This window comes from Dipodomys ordii, unplaced genomic scaffold (assembly GCF_000151885.1).
Source record: "Dipodomys ordii isolate 6190 unplaced genomic scaffold, Dord_2.0 Scaffold23, whole genome shotgun sequence".
In the NCBI taxonomy this organism is placed as follows: domain Eukaryota; kingdom Metazoa; phylum Chordata; class Mammalia; order Rodentia; family Heteromyidae; genus Dipodomys; species Dipodomys ordii.
Window position 1 is genome coordinate 749,723 of NW_012267239.1, and position 16,855 is coordinate 766,577.

Below are 16,855 nucleotides of genomic sequence, written 5' to 3' on the forward strand. Positions count from 1 at the left end.
CACACACACACAGAGCCATTTGAAGCTTTCAGAGGGAACCAAGGAGTCTGTATTGGGTTAAGTCCCTTTTTCCTCTCAAAGTTCTAGCAAGAAGCTGAAGGGCATGAGGAGAGTGAAATGGGTCCCTCTGCTGTCCCTTGTGGGCCTGCATGATTCTTTCTTCTGTGGAGATCTGTGGGTGCCTCACTGGCTCCTAACTCTCCTATTATGTGTTTCTGAGTCCCTGAATTTCCATCATCCCACCCTGACAGAGGGCAGGCTGTTGGACTCTGAGATTAGGCCCACAGTAGGCCCATCTACCAGCTCCCCGTTCCTCATCTTGCAAGCCCTAGGGCATTTAGAGACAATGTCCCCAAGGCAGAAGCTTCCGACTTTGGCTCTGGGGATGGCTGAAACCAGGGCCATCTGCTGCTGGGGAAGGGACAGCTCTAGAGGCTATGCTAGATGGTGATAGGAAAAAAGGCACAAGCCTGACACAGGGCATGCTTTATTCAGTTTGAGTCCAATGCCTTGGCTTGGCAGGCCCCCCATCCAGCCACACTGTTCCTCAGACAGGACAGCTCAGCCTGTCCTGGAACAACCTTTATAACCAATTAGAACTCTGAGGATCCAACTTGAGATTGTGTCGTACTGTAGCCCAAGATGGCTTCAAACTTCTGCCTTAGTTTCCCAAGTGCTAACATAACAGTCATGGAGAACTGCCCACACATGTTCAAGCCTTCACCAGAACGCTAATGGCACTGATTGACAAGTAGCCAGCCTGTTGAGGTTTAGCACAGGGATACCCTGGGGACTTAGGCACTGAGAGACAAGCCCTAGCTTATTTTGCCTACAGAGAAGAAAGTACTAGCCTAGTGGCCACGGGGCTGGCTCTCAGCCTCTACTTTGTAAGCACAGAGAAACAGGATAAGCGTATAGGGTCAGGACAGGACCCACTGACCCCGTCCCCTTCCTAGCCCCCTGGGAGCTTCCTTCATCCTCCCAAACATTCAGTGTCAGCTGTTAACTCAGTCAAACCCCATCCCTGGGAATCCCTCTAGTGAGACCTGCCCTTGTTGCTCAGCTCTTGTTTCTGGCTTTTTGCCAAGGGGGAAGGCTGAGTGGGTTGGAGCCCTGGCATCCCCCACAGCGAGCGCCATCTGGACAACCTAGCCCAGACTGTACAATCCTTTTGACATTCCTAAGGCTGGAGGATGACCTTATGATCCTCTCAGGTACGGGGAGATGCGTGTAAATTTTGGCTGTGCTCTGACCAAGCCTGGGGTCCAGGGGCAGAGTGGGTGCTAACTTCTCCCCAGCTCCTTATGCTGTGGTGCCCTCGTCTCTGCCCTTTACTGCCATCATGTGGCCACTCTCAATACTGCAGGCCAGAGGTCAGGACTCAGCCCAGGTTCTCCATCTGTCTCCACCCCCACCCCATCTGCCCTACCCTTGCCTGCCCATTCTCCATATGTGATATAAAGATACAAAGCTAAATGCCAGGCACCAGAGGCTCATGCCTGTAATCCAAGCTACTCAGGAGGATGAGATCTGAGGACTGAGGTTCAAAACCAGTTAGGGTAAGAAAATCTGTCAAACTCTTATCTCCAACAAACTACTTAGAAAAAGATAGAAGTGATGCTGTGGTTCAAGTGGTAGAGCTCTAGCCTTGAGCACAAAAAAAGAAACACAGAGTCTACACCTAGGCCCAGAGTTCAAGCCACAGAACTGGCAAATAGAAACAAAAACACAAGTCTAATCCTATCCTACCCAGTCTAGGTCCTGAACAACATTATCAGCTATCTCTCTCCACAAAGCATATGATCCTTGTCCTCCAACTGGTTCCTCCTGTATTTTGGTAGCATTTTCTCCACTTCTGTCACCAGAAGGTCAGGAAAAGAGCAACTCAGGGACAGCAGTGGTATGTAGCCTCACTCTGTGCCTACCTTCTGTAAATTCCAGGTTAAGGAACATGGGCCCCTGTAATCCTAGCTACTCAGGAAGCTGAGATCTGAGGATCACCGTTCAAAGCCAGCCCAGCAGTAAAGTCTGTGAGACTCTTATCTCCAATAAACCACCAGAAAACCAGAAGTGGCCCTGTGGCCCAAGTAGTAGAGCGCTCACCTTCAACTGAAGAGCTTAGGGACAGCACCCCAGGCCCAGAGTTCAAGCCCCATGACTGACTGACAGACAGACAGAAAGACAGACACACACACACACACACACACAAAGGAACATGGGCCTTGGGCATTCAAGAATTTGTACTTGACCCTATCAATGACTATGCCCAGCAATTGAAAGCGGATTACAAGGCAATGGCAGGATTTTGAGGCTTTGTGCAGTGCAGGCAACTCTTCTCAGGCAACACTAGGGTAGGGTGAGAAAGTGGGCACCTGGGCTGGGGGAAAGTGGACTGGAAGGGAGAGTTCCAGCTACACGGAGTGGATAGAGTAGGCAAGACTCAAAGCTGGGTGCTGGTGGCTCACACCTGTAATTCTACTTACTCAGGAGGCTAAGATCTGAGAATTGCAGTTCAAAGCCATCCCTGGCAGGAAAATCTGTAGACTCTTATCTCTAATTAACTACCAGAAAACTGGAAGTGGAACTATGACTCAAGTGGTAGAGCACTAGCCTTAAGCAAAAAAAAAAAAACCCAAGGACAGTGCTCAGTCCTCTAGGACCAGTGTACCTATGTACTTGTGCACACACGTACCCCTCCTCCCTGCCCCCCACACACAGTAGGTTCTGTTGGTAGGTGACTTTACAAATCAGTCATGAACTCTAGAAATGTGAGCAGCAGGACACCACAGAAGGAACAGGGAGCTTGTTTTTTCCTTGTACAGGCAGGAAAGGGTATACCAAGACAATTCTATAAGCTTGCAATACACAGGGTCATCTTCCCTGCTGGGGTTCTTGCTTTCCGCTCAGAGATCTAAAGTCTCTCTCCACCCTGGAGCAGAACCCACCCTGGGTCATAGGCTAGGTCCAGGGTTTAGGAACCAAGGCAGCTTGGCATAGAGGCCCCATAGGAGGGTAAGCAACAAGTCCCAGTCCATCAAGGACAAGGGTAATGGGCATCGCCCTGTGTGAGGGTTGGGGAAGGAATTGGAGTTGCAGTCTGTGATGCAGGAGATTAGGGTTGGGACACAGGCATTACAATTTCAGGTATGAAGTCTCCAGACTGAAGAATCAGAGGCAGGGTATTTCAAAGGTTACGAACGAACACCTGCATGGTGCCTTGAGTCTGAGATGACAGCTAAGGCATGAGGTCTTGAGTCCACAGGTGTTACAGGCCCAGGTATCAGGTGTCCAGTCCTAGGGATGCGAGACTCATAGAATTGGGATACATGCCATTTGGAGTCCAGGATCTTCTCTTGGGAGGCTGGGTCTCCACCATAACAAGACATCTGGCCACATGTGTTTCTGCCTCAGGGTTGGGAACTCCACATATTCCTGTAACAGACATGTAGTTTTAGGCTGGGCATGGCTCTCATAGGGTTTCCCCAGGGTCCCAAGACAGCTCTCCAAGGGGCAGAAGTGGGGTCTGGGAGCGGGCCTCAGAATGGGGTCTCACATATGGCCCTTCTTGCGGCGTAGCAGCACATAGATGACAGCAATCAGCAGCGCCACAGCCAGGCCTCCAAAGATGATGCTCAGAAGCACAGTGTAATTCCTTCCTGGGGAGAGGATGAGAATGAGGGTGGCCTAGGGCATATGGGTAAAGCAGGAATGAGAATATGCATGGTAGGGAGAGACATTCTCACCTATGTGGCACTCCGGGCTGGCTGCAGACCAGGCACCATTAGCCTGGCAGGTGCTGGTCTCTGCCCCAGCCAGGCTGTAACCACTGTTGCAACCAAAGCGGATGGTGGAACCCATCAGGTACCTGCTGCCCTCCTTGTACCCATTAGATGGGGGAGCCAGCCAGCCACAGGACACCACTGGAATAGAGGCAGAGCACAGAGGGTGTGTCGGTGCTATATCCCAATGTAGAATTGTCTGCACCCCTGCTCAAGCCACGCCTCCCCCCAGCCCTCACCAGGCTGTAGGTTCTTCAGGCGATCCTGGTGTTGCTGGTAGGAGACTCGCGTGGCATTACCCACACTCAGACTCCCAGTCACCGCCACATCAAAGATGCAGAAAGGGTTGTTGGCACAGAGCTTAGTGGCCTCTTCCGCCTGGGTGGGATCAAGGGTGGCCTCATCGGGGAAAAGGGGCTTGAAGTTGGGGTCATGCTTGGGTTGATTCATGAAGTTGTATACCAACATCCAGGAGTCATAGGTGAAGAGAGAGGAGGTGTTGTGCACGGCCCCTGAGGAGAGAGTCCTGGGTGGGCACAGCTCTGCACCAAGGGTCCAGGGTCTGCCCTTGGTACAGAGACACTGCGCCATCCTCCCCGCTTTCTGCTCTCTCCACTCATCCCAGACTATTCCCCAGGGTCACTCACAGTCAGCCCCAAACTGGAACAACTGCTGAGCACTGGCGTTCCAGGGCAACACTTGCCCATTGCGTAGGGTGAAGTCATCGGTGGGGTTATTGTTGAGTGTCCCAAGGAGGCCATGGGTGTGGGTCAGGAACTTCTCAGGCAGCAGGACAGCCACGCTCAGGAAAGAGCCTTGCAGGCTGACCTCCACTCCAGCCCCCGATGACAACATGATTGAAACCTTGTTCTCAGAAGCCACAGAGAGGAACATACCTGGCCACAGGTGGAGATATGTCAGAGATACTCCCTTGGGCCCTTGCTCTGCCTGCAGGATGGGTTGGAAGGACCACGCATCCCCAGGAACAACCTACTTGCTATGATGTTGTCTACCTAGACATGATGTTTCTACATCTGTATGCCAGGACCTTCAGAAAACCCCTATGCTGAAGCCATAATGTGTGTGAGAAGTATTCCCCAATGGGGGTTTGGTCTCCACCTCTGAGCCCACAACCTTGGCTTTCTTTTTTTTTTTTCTTTTGGTCCGGTCGTGGGGCCTGAACTCTGGGCCTGGGTGCTGTCCTTCAGTTCTTCAGCTCAAGGCTAGCACTCTACCACTTGAGCCACAGCGCCACTTCTGGCTTTTTTCCTTTTGCTTATGTGGGGCTGAGGAATCGAACCCAGGGCCTCAGGCATGCAAGGCAAGCGCTCTACCACTGAGCCACCTTCCCAGCCCCAGCCTTGGCTTTCTTGCAGAAGCTTTTGTAGGGGGATCTAGTGACTACTAGATAGCCGGGGGAACCCTGTTGGCTAGCACTCTGTCATCCATCATGATAATCCCTGGACTCCTCTAGGTTGTAAGGAGGCCCTTACCCATAATATTGGCCTTTCGGGGCTCTGAGTAGGCCTGTTGGTTGGCGATATTCATATCCCTCTAGGTTTGACATGAGAGCAGGCTCCCTCACACTGGGCCCACAGGCTGGAGCACAGACCTACCTGGGCTTTTAAGTCCTGTGAAGCATCCATAGCCCCAAGACAGGTTGCACCCCCAGCAGGTAGCAAGGGCAAGGTGAAGGTGGCTCTGTGACCACTCTCAGCTCGTTGGAAGCCTGCTAACCATGCCTGCTCGTGCTACTTACCCTTCAAGTCCATCCAACTCTGCTCAGTGAAGCTGAGCACCTCCTGATTCAGCAGCACCTCCAGAATGACTGGTGTGCCCACCAGCCGCACCTCCACCACGTCAGAATTGCCCTCCTGCACCGCCACGGCTGTCAGCCTGGTGCCTCGGGTCTCTGTGCCTGCAGTGGTGGACACAGAGTAAGTAAGGTCCTTTTGGTTCCTGCCTCCTGTCCTGGAGGACCCAGAACTACCCAGAAACCCGTGAGGGCACCCAGCCTCACCGTGGTCTGTTCTCTCAGGCTGAGCCCGCACCTGCACCCTTAGGTCGGTCAGTGCACCCTCCAGCAGCACATACTCGCCACGCCCATTGAATGTGAAATTGGTGCCATCAAAGGTGACAAAGTGAGGATCTCCAAATGCAGAGGCTGAGGTGAGAGTGGATGGTCAGGTATCCACCCCCCCCAGCTCTGCCCCTCCCCTTCCCTCCCCTCAGGCATCCCGGCTGGCACCTACCCAGGTGTGGAGGTTGGTAGCTTCGACAGTCACTGGAGGGTCGCCGGCGCATATAGCGGTGGCACTCAGGCGCCCAGAGGCAGCAGTAATAGAAACTGATGACATCGTACATCCAGTGGGACATGCCTGGAACCCGGGGTGGTGTACGGTAGGGGGGTGCACCCCAGTCATGCCCACGATCAGGGGTACTGCCGCCTGTTGAGTCTGCAGTGAGGAGTTGTGTACCAGCCTTTGTGTAACAGCACTGCTGGCCTGAGCCATACTTGGGGCTGGAGGCAAGAATGAGTCAGGGTCACCATTGGCAGCCTGGCCCCTATCCCCAACCCCATTCTGTCCCTCATCCTTGGGTCTGCTGGCTTACCTGGCCTGCACAGAGCGCACACAGTGAACGGCCCCAGGGTGGTAGGTGCAAACGCTGCCATGTTCAATATCGCAGCCGTAGTCTGTCTGCAGAGTGGCCGGTGGCTGTAACCTGGGTTGTACACACACCACCCGCTACATCCCTGGGAGCCCTCCCAATCTAGCCCCTCCTTTTTGAGGATTTGTCTGCTTCATGAGGGTGGCTTACTCCTTCTGCTCCCTCGCCCTCTTTCAGACACTAATGGATGGATGTTCAGGCTTACAAAGAAGCGGCCGGTGTCAGCCCGGGCCTGGGCTAGGGTGCAAGGACAGTCAGGCAGTTCCTTCAAGAAATCCGGCAGCTGGTCTTCCAAATTCTCCCAGGCCAGACACTGTGTACGGGCCCAGGCTACAGAATCTGCCCGGAAGTCATCACCCAAGTGCCAGGCCAGTGCGTGATCGTTGGTCCAGAGCGCCTGTACATCGCTGCAGCAGTGATGAAGCATGAGCTGAAGGGCCAGCCACACCCCCCCTGGCCTTGGGCTGCCCCAGTGAGCATGGCAATCCCCAGGCAGATGCCCCCAGCCCATGCACTACGCCGTGCCCTTACTTCTGCCCTGCATAATTTTTGCTGCTGATGATCCTTAGTGCACCCACTTTCCACTTCTGGTACTCAAGCGGTGCAGGTTTTGGGGTGAAGGTGAAGAAGCCAGAGTTGGAGATATTTGTAGCCACGGGGTAGAGGTAAGACCATTTTGCCGTCCAGTTCGCTGAGTATGGCCTACCTGAGGGAGAGAAGGCCTTAGTCAACACTTTGGCCTCTCTAAGGACCTTAGGAGCAGGAGCAGGGCTAGTCCGGCCCCAATCTCCCACTGAGAGCTTGACAGATTGATAGAAGGGCAGAAGGTCACACCAAATCAACCCCATGGGAGGGTCTGCCTTGCTACTGCTCCATCAGGGACTCTGCCTTGAGTTACTATCACCTCATCCCATTCATCAGAGTATCACTGGGTATGCCAGGCTAAGTAAAGGATGGGGAAAGAGTCAGCTTCTTCTGTCTCTAGGACATGCCTATCTGAGGATCAATGTATCCAAACCTCCCATCAGACCCGGTACCCTAACCAGCCAGACTTGCCTACCATGCCATCTCCCTCACATTGTCTGATAGAAATGACTGGCATTCCTCCTCAGCTTCAAATTCTTTGTTCCCACCCCCGCTCCTCAATCTCTGCGTGGAGGTCTCTGACTTTCTCCTGTCTACACAGGACACCTACCTAGGACTGATTTCCTCTCATTTCTGGGAACTGAAAGGCTCTGTTATCTCCACCAACTCAAAGCCAGCCTTACCTGTTTCCTCATAGCCCCACAGCTCAATGGTAACAGCAGGCGTGAGCAGCATTGAAGCATTCCAAGTCAGGCTGAGGTTACCAGCAGTGCCCGAGGTGCCATAGTATTGCCAGTGAGTCTCATTCACCAGTTGACTCTTCTCAGTTTCAGACACTTTGTAGGGGTGAACTGGGCAGGGGCCAGTAAAAGGTGAGTTGAAGGCCTGGGACCAAGTAGTCCAGGGGCCCACCTCTCTAAGAGTCTCTCTCTGGGATGGGCCTCCTGTTTGATACCTGAAGGTAGAAGGAACCCCCACCCAAAGGACTGGTTCAGCCAGAGTGACAGGTAGGTTAGGTGGACCAGCTCTCAGTGTGCATAGATTAGGGCTAGGGAAAGTCCCTATGAGGGAACCAAGTCCCACGAAGGGAGGCATCTAGACTGGCCTGGCAGTTGAGGGTTGAGGGCTCACCAGCTAGCCAAGTGCCTGAGTGAGTAAAGGTGCGGCCATTGTCCATGGAGATGGTGAAGGGAATGCGACCACTTTCATAGAGCAAGGGTGACACGCAGTGCACCTGCTTCAAGGCATCCACATAGCCAAGAGTCTGGATGCTTTCCTTAAACCTGGGTATAGAGAAGGTTGATGTTGTAGAAGCAGTTGGGCCAAGTGAGTCAATCCTCTCAAAACTTAAGAACTGTACCCCTCACTCCCGCCCCATGAACAGGTATAATCAGCTGTCTTTGTGTCCTCCTGCTTATTCTTGGTCCCAGAGCTCCACTTGGCCAGTTGTGTGAAGAGCTTTAGTTATGGAATGGGGATTATAGGGGTCCTAATTGCCTGGCCCTTCTTACCTGCAGATCACACCATCTGTGGAACCGAACCACTTGAAATGTGCCACAAAGTCCTTGCCACCCATCATGGAGCCCGAAGAGGGTGAGATCTCTAGACAGAAGTCACGGAAGTCTGAGCAGCAGGTGCCAAGGCCGGAGCAGGTTGGGTGGCAGGAGCAGGGCCCATTCTGGTCCCCACAGCGCAATGAACAGCTCTCCTGGGCACCTAGAAAAGAGATCCTTGAATACCTGCTCTGGGTGTATCCAAGAGCAGCCACCCAGGGTGCAAGGCGTGGAGAGTTTGTTAAAGGGAAGCATTCCAAACTGGGTGTCAGTGGCTCACACCTGTAATCCTAGCTATTTTGGAGGCTGAGACCTGAGGGACACAGTTCAAAGCCAGCCCAGGGAATTATCTCCATATAACCACCAGAAAACAGGAAGTGGTGATGTGGCTCAAGTGGTAGAGTGCTAGCCTTGAGCTAAAGAACTCAGGGACAACGCCTAAGCCCAGAGTTCAAGCTCCACTACAGACAGAAAAAAAAAAATAAGGAAGCTTTCCTAGAAGACTGCAGGCCAGGATAGTGTAGTTACTAAGAAGATAATGATAGTCACTGGTTCCAGATCATCAGCAAAGATTTAATGGTAGGATATACTGGCTAGAATGCAGTGAGATAAGAGAAAATACCAGAGACATTTAACCTTGGAGTATTGAGTAGCTCCAGGGCCAAACTGTCCTTCAACCAAGTATATAATCACAAGCCAGGGCTCCTCAGAGGGTCACAGTTTTCTGCACCCTTGTCATAGGTCTGGACATCTCTCTTGACTCCCAAGGTATCTATGGATAGGGTGCTATCCTGGGGCTCACAGACTAGACTAGGGCTTTTCTTGCATGCCTAGGCAAGGGTCTGTGCACATGGTGACTTGAGTCCCATTCAAAGTCAGGAGGGAAATGATGCCCCAGGATCACTCCCAGGAGGCAGAAACGGGAGTCTTGCCCTCTGAGAAGGCCAGAGATGTTCCATTTTTTTTAAGGGATAGGAGATTCATTTCCGCCAGGGAGCCTGATACTGAATAGACAGACATTAGGAGCTCATCACCTGGAACTGTGGATATCAGGCCCAAGCCTTCTCTTGTAGTATGTGAGGACCTGTAGCAGGGGCATATTTTTTTTTTTGGTGCCAGTCCTAGGGCTTGAATTCAGGACACTGTCCCTTAGCTTTTTCCACTTTCAGCTTTTTGGTGGTTAATTGGAGTCCAAAAGACATTTCTGCCCATGCTGGCTTTCAACTTCAGTCTTCACATCTCAGCCTCCTAAGTAGCTAGGATTATAGGTATGAGCCTATAATTGGCTAAAGGGTCTTATTTGCAGATCTGTCCCTTTTGAACTAGAGGGTGGAGACTGGGGTGGGGGGCAAGCAGGCAAAATGGGATCATACATTCCACCTGTCCCTTCTCCATCTAAATAAAGGTGGTCAGTCAAGAGCTAGGCCTGGATTTGAGCCACCTTACTTCACTAAGTGCCCAGCATTTAAGAGCAGCAATAAATATTTACTGGCCAATGATGTGATGGCTTTAAGGATGTGATATGGTATGAGAAAGAGGCTCTGAGATGCCAGTAAATGAGTTTAAAAGTGGACAGGAGGGTAGTGATATTTCCCTGAAAGATAGAAGATGGGTGAAGGGCAATGGTTAGCATGAACCAGCTCAGCCTGAGGCTAGGGTTGCAACTCTGAACTTCAGACCTTCTGCTAGACTTTATTGGATTTATTTGCACCCTGATGAATACCAACGGTCTTACCCATTGGTTAGGGGCTTCCTGAATGTAATCATGCCTTTGACTGGAGCTCTGCTGTCCCCTCCCAAACAGTTATGAGACCATAACTATCAGTTCCCAGCAGATATAAGGTAGACTAGGCCAAGACACCCCCATCCTCACTGGAGATCCCTGGACCCTGGAGGCTCAGAATTTCTTCTCCCAGCCCCCAGCAGAATCACAGATGGCCAAACAGATGGACAGTGGCTGAGCCCAGTGGGATATCTACCCTAAGCCTAGCTCATCAGACAAATGGACAGATAAGAGGGACAGAAAAGCAGCGTGAGAACATACCTGCTGTGGGCCTAGGCCCTGGGCCGGAGACTATCACCAGCAGCAGCAGGATCCAGGGAAGGGGAGCCATCTTCATAGTGCAGCCTGTCTGTAAGCCAGTGTTGTGTTCTGAGGCGGCGGCTGGGAAGCACTCACTCTCTGCCAGACTGGCCCCGCCCTTCGCTCTCCGAGGCACCGCCCCACCCTGCCCCTCCCCACTCTGTCCTCTCTCAAAGTCCACAGGTGCCTGAGTAGACCAGCTGAGCTCGACCTGCTCCGTTAGCACATTCTTGTCCTGCTTGCAAGGGACAAAGGGGAGGGGGCCAAACGTTGGCCTTGGGATGCCTGGGAGAGCAAGGGGGCTGGAGCCTCCAGCTTCAGGACCTTTGACACGTGATGAGCTGGATACCCAGAGGCTATTGCTCCTGACTTTGGGTCTCAGCCCAGACCAGCTTGCTGAAGCCTACAAGGGCGGGCTCTTGCAGGGATGCGATGCTCCAGGGTGGGTGAGGCCATCATCCAAGAATCTGGTAAGATTCTAGCCCCAGTACCCTCAGGGACAGACCTCGCGTCCTCTGCCCTAGCTTCTAGAAGGGAGGAGGTGTTGCTAATCCTTTCTCTAACCTAGAAGGTGAAGTAAACTTATTCTTGGCAGGGTTGATATGTGTGTGTGTGTGTGTGTGTGTGTGTGTGTGTGTGTGGGTGGTAGAGGTGATCTCAGAGAATAGGAACAGCCAAGTTAGACCCAGGCTAAGCCCAGGGACAGGGGCAATACCAAAGGGATTCCTATACAGGGGGTCCCTTCACAAGATTCCAGAGGTCCTCACCCAGGGCAGGGGATCCCAGAAACAAGCTTCCCCTCCCCTACCCCTCCACACCACCCATGGGATATCAGAGAGTTTACATGATATCTCTAGGGGTTTTCTCCCTAATCCTCCTGCAGATTAGGAAATTTAAAGCCTATAGAGGCTTACTGAGGCTCCTTCCTGGGAGTTCCCTGAAGCCAAGGTGGACTGTGGACCCCAGCTTGGAACTCTTCCTCAGAGCCCATGGCCTGAGGACAGGTAAGTGGTCCCTTTCTAGTTGTAGTTTTCCATGGTGTCCCAAAGAGACACATGTACCGGGAACTGATGCTAGGGGCGGGGTGGGGGAGATGAGCCACCTCAGATCTTGGGGCCCATCCAGCCCATTGTTCTCTGGCCCTGCCCCCACCTCTCTTGCCTAGGTGTGCCTGCCAGAAACCAGCTAGGATTGGCAGCCACCTGCAGTATTCCTGTCCCTGTGGGTCCAGCTCTGAAAGGCTGGCTCCCACTACATTTCAAAGCCTTTGGTAGTTAGAACCAAAGCCCCCTGCTCCACAGACACATTTGATAAAAAGTCTCTAAGAGCTGCATCTTCCAGAGGGAAGGAAGTCCCTTAACCCACAGTGCCCCTGGGGTAGTCAGGGCACCTTGGATGGGTGAGTGACAGGATTATGGTTACTGAGATCCTGTGCCAGCGTTGCTTCTGGGACTCATTTCTACCACAGGGATGAGGGGTGAGGGATTGGCTGAGTCACTGCTGACTATGATTTTTGGTCCAGATAGCAGGAGGCACCCTGGGCCACCACATCTTTGGTTCTAAATGGCCTGGGCTGGAATCCAGGGTAGTGCTCAGCCTGAGGGAAAGAGGGCGGCAAGTTGTACCCCATCTCCATATTAGACAGTCTCCACTCTGACTCAGAGGGGCCCTAAGGTTCTGGGGTTACACTACAAAACCTAGGCATCCTCAATACAGAGTAATTCTGAGCCTTGGAGAAGAGAGCTAGTCTTAAAATTCTGAACTTTTAGCCAGGCATGGTAATTCACTGTAAACCCAGCTACTCCAGATACTGGGGCTGTAGGGGTTCAAGGCCAGCCTGGGATACATAGCAAGACTTCAAATAGCCAAACCATACAACTTAATATTTTGAACAAGGTGCCCCATGTCTGCAGTGCTGGGCCTGGAATTTACGTGACTGGTCCTGTTGGAATGGGGGTGGAGTGTGTGTTCCTTCCAGCAGTGGCATAATGTCAGTTCCTCAGTACAGCCTTGCCTGTGGCCTCCCTCCTACCTGCACTCCAGAGAGCTCTGCAATACCCCAGAAGTCCTTGAAGACACAGTTCTAGCCATCACAGCTCTAGAGGGTTCTGTCCAACTCCCCACACTTCCCAGCCTGCTGGAGTCTGAGGTGACCAGGGCTGGGTCTGCCCTGGGAGAGGAGCGGTCCAGAAACTCTGTGGATAGCAATGTTCTGAAAGAGACCCCAGGTACCTCCTGGGGATAAACAAAGAAGCAAAGACTACTGTCCCATCTTTATTAGAAAAGAAAAAACAACAACAACACAAAAGGGGTGGCATGAGCTGGCCTTAGGTGGTCCTCCACTGAGGTGGTCCTCCAGGCAGAGCTCAGCTTATTCTGGCACCAAACTGTGGACACGGTATGGGCTGGGCTGGAATGGGCACATTTACAAAGTCAACATTTCATAAAAAGGATGTCAGCCCTGCTGTACAGATCACAACCAGCCCATCCTCACATGGCTAAGATGGGCCTCTTCCTCTTCTTCCTCTGGACTCCCACACTGTGAAGTGGGGACTGGGCAGGCCTGGGAGCTGAATTGGAAATGATACCCGATGTGAGCCTCTGGTCTTGCCTCTAGGCTCTGGGCTGATAAGAGTATTCCAGGCCTGGTTGGTCCCTCTGGGTGTGGTGGTAGGCTCCCTCAGATGTCCATGTAGTCATCATCATCATCATCTGTCTCGCTCTCGAGGGAGGATTCCTGACTGGATGTTTCTAGGACCTCCAAAGCAGGCTGACATAGGCTCTCCTTCCTCACATTGGCAGCAGACTGGGCAGACAGGATTGCTGACTGCAGACAGGGAGAGCAATAGTTAGGGGCTCCTGGTCCTGCTCCAGGCTTTTTTTGGGTCAGTAATAGGGCTTGAACTCAGGGCCTGGGCACTGTTCCTAAGCTTTTTCCGCTCAAATCTAGTGCTCTACCGCTTTGAGCCACGGCACCACATCTGGTTTTCTAGTGGTTAATTGGAGGTAAGAGTCTCATAAACTGTCCTGCCCTGGGTTGGCTTGGAACTGTGATCCTCAGATCTCAGACACTTGAGTTGCTAGGTAACAGGCATGAGCCACAGAACCTGGCTGCTTCTTGATTTTTTTTAACCCAACCTCCCAACCAGTCTCCCTAGTAACCTAAGCCCCCCAGTAATCCAAACCCTTCCTCCAGGTGCCCCCCAAACCAGAGCCCCCTGTCCAGGATCCTTGTGCAGTACCCATAGTCACCTTTAGCTTCTGCTTGGTCTCCTCCGAGATGCTGCCTTTAGGGGAGAGCAGGGTCGGAGTGGGTGGTGTGACAGTGATCTCAGGAGGGAATTTGGTAGAAGCCGAGGGGATCACCAGTTTTGGCATGTTGGGCAGGAGGCGGGATTTGGCCCGGCTGGGCTCGGCCTTGCCTAGGTGGCCCTCAGGTGGCTGGGCAGTCCCACTGCTGAAGACCTTGGAGCTGGCAGCTGTGGGGAAGACTTTGGAGTCTGAATTTTGTGCCTATTGCTCCCCTGCTTTGGACCCAGGTTTCCCTTTGAGGGATAGAGCCGCTAAACTGGACAGAGGAATACTTCCTTGTAGATGTCTTTTCTCCTTTTCTCTGCTGGCTGGACCCAGCCTGGACGTTCATCTCCTTCATGTTCCCCCTCCCCACTATGTTGATTTACTTGCACTGTCAGGCCTCCATCCTGGGCAACTGCTCAGCTCAGGCCTACAAAGACTCAGCTCTCGTCCTGGACTTTAGGGTCCTGGGGCTTTTTCCCCAACTCAAGGGCACTGTGGACTCTGAGAGCCAGGTTAGGCACACAAGTAGCTTCCCCAAGCCCTCTTGGGGATTCTGTGGGGTTCCCCAGGCATCGGGCTTCTACAAACTACTATATTCCTCAAACTGTTTCAGAAAGTCCATACTCTAGGGAGGACCCTGAGGCCTACAGCTTGTCACTGAGCCATATATTCTGTGTCTATTTTTCTCTCACACTCCAGAGCAAGTGAGGGGCTGTATTTGCTGGGAGCCTAAGGGCAGCTGGGATGGCTACAGGCTGAAGCTCTGGGACCTGGCAGCCTCCAGGGAGCTGCATAAGCCGGGAGCAACCCGGATGTCCTGGCAAGGCTTCACATTCCTCTGCAGCCTTATGGCTTTAAAAGGAGTAGAGCTTACTCAGAATCCAAGCCTAGTCTCTGAGAGCTGGCGCCAGGTCTTGCCGTCCTGAGTGGTCTGTGCACAGCCTAGCCAGTAGGAGCTCCCAAGGGGCTTGGCTATGGTGGCTGGTGGGAATAGGCTAGAGTCTGGGGCTGGGCTCCATCTCAGCTGCCTCTGAGGATGCCTCAGTGATTGGGAACAGCTATTTCCTGTTTCATCTGGGCTCTGCAATGGGGTGATGGCCATGAGAAAGATGCCTACCCCTTCTAGAATCTCTCTGTGAATCTAGGGGTTGAATCAGAGGTTCTGGGACATGGATAATGGTTCACATGGCTCCAGTCTAAACTCTCTTGTATGCCCTGCACAACCCTATTTTTCTTCTCCATCTCAACTCCACTGGGCCTCCCCTGGTCCCACCCTCCTTGGCAGTACTTCCCTAGAGACGCCCACTCAGGCTGCCAACTATGAGAACCAGGGCTGGGCTGCTCCTGATGGCCTTACTTTGGCTGCAGATGGGCTCGGTGCTTGTCTGGTGGGCAGGCTTCACCAGCCACGAGTGTGGATCTGCAGGGGGACCAGTGGGGGTCATCTTCGCCTGTTGACCACGCCGTGACTCCAAGGGTGGGCAGCTGGGGCCCTCTGCCACCCCTGCCAGCTCCTCTCCTTCTGTGGAGACAAAGGCCAGCTGCAGGTGACATACTCATCCTATTGGGGCAGGGCACCCTCATGGCCACCTATGTATCTGTGCCAGGCCCCAGGACCCAGGCTATGCTCTAGGCTACCTGGCAGGATGGATCTGGGCTTAGGTGGCTTTCTATCTGCACAAAGTGGCCTGGGGACTAGTAGGTGCTCTCCTGGGACAACTGTGTTGAGGAGCTGGGCTGATATTTTCAGAAGGGGAATCTCCCCATCCTGGACACTTTGGGAGACACATCTGGCATTACACAGCTTCTGGACCTGGGCGGATGCTCACTGACTATGGGAGGGGTAGGTTTGTGTGTGGGAGGTGTGTTCTTTCCCTTTAGCTTATGGGAGGGGCAACTAGAATGGGGTCAAGACCAGCACTGAAGTCATCTGACTTAAGACCAATATGGATAGAGCGCACGATGGAACTATGTCCTCCTGCTGTGCCAAAACACTCCCTGGAACAAGGCAGGGGTCCAGAGCTGGCCTTTGCTAGGTGCTGGTGGCTCATGCCTATAATCCTAGCTACTCAGGAAGCTGAGATCTGAGGATCACAGTTCAAAGCCAGCCTGGGCAGGAAAGTCCTTGAGACTTATCTTCAATTAACCACCAGAAAACTGGATGTGGTGCTGTGGCTCAAGTGGTAGAGCGCTCACCTTGAACTGAAGAGCTCAATAACAGCATGCAGGCCCAGAGTTCAAGCCCCCACCACTGACACACACACAAAAGAGCTGTCCTTAGGACCTGATAGGTCTAAGGGGTGATGCCTGTACCTATGGCTACCATCCAGGCCATTATCATCAGTGCTGTGGCATCTAGGCACCTAGGCTGCCTGTCTCTTCACTGTTTCCTTGGGTACTCTTTCTTGCTCACTCAGGCCTAGAATATCTGGCCACACTGCTTGTCTAGCCCCCATTGTACTCCTCAACTTCTGTTACAAATGCTTCCTGCAACCTGCCTAATTGCGATCACAGGCTCCTCTCCTTGGCCACCAGGATGACAACTTCTGGGACAGACAGGCTGTAGGCATAGGTCTTTGGGGCCACCCCCTCCCCCCCGACCCCGGTTTCCACAAGGTCTGAGGTTTTTTGTTTTTCTTTGAGATGTTGTCCAGGCTGGCCTCTATCTTCTGTCTCAGCCACCTGAGTAGTTGGGGACCACCATACTGAGCTTGGAGAAGGGGTCTGCTCTTCAGCGGGGAAGTGAATTTTTTTTTTTTTTGGTCGGTCATGGGACTTGAACTCTGGGCTTGGGCACTGTCCCTCAGCTCTTCAGCTCAAGGCGAGCGCTCTACCACTTGAGCTACAGCGCCACTTCCGGTTTTCTGGTGGTTTATTGGAAATAGGAG

The 16,855-nt window shown here is 52.8% G+C and overlaps 2 protein-coding genes across 2 annotated transcripts in view; both read right to left on the minus strand.

Annotated features, from left to right (window-relative positions):
- Nucleotides 1–2,720: 2,720 nt before the first annotated feature.
- Nucleotides 2,721–10,731, minus strand: Susd2 (sushi domain containing 2). The gene is made up of 15 exons (XM_013014522.1): nt 10,632–10,731; nt 8,546–8,750; nt 8,166–8,317; nt 7,718–7,885; nt 6,981–7,155; nt 6,655–6,856; nt 6,393–6,478; nt 6,032–6,300; nt 5,800–5,943; nt 5,539–5,697; nt 4,427–4,675; nt 4,019–4,291; nt 3,744–3,920; nt 3,554–3,656; nt 2,721–3,432 (listed from the first exon to the last, which is right to left on the minus strand). Exons 1-15 carry the CDS (start codon nt 10,705–10,707, stop codon nt 3,408–3,410), a joined length of 2,463 nt encoding a protein of 820 aa, XP_012869976.1. The 5' UTR covers nt 10,708–10,731; the 3' UTR covers nt 2,721–3,407.
- A 2,208-nt stretch (nt 10,732–12,939) lies between these two features.
- Cabin1 (calcineurin binding protein 1) overlaps nt 12,940–16,855 on the minus strand; it is a 147,402-nt gene continuing 143,486 nt past the window's right edge. Inside the window, exons 35-37 of the mRNA XM_013014489.1 lie at nt 15,325–15,489; nt 13,923–14,149; nt 12,940–13,497 (exon numbers count right to left, since the gene is read on the minus strand). Coding sequence (XP_012869943.1) covers nt 13,351–13,497; nt 13,923–14,149; nt 15,325–15,489 — 539 coding nt within the window. The 3' untranslated portion in view covers nt 12,940–13,350. The remainder of the gene's footprint in view (nt 13,498–13,922; nt 14,150–15,324; nt 15,490–16,855) is intronic.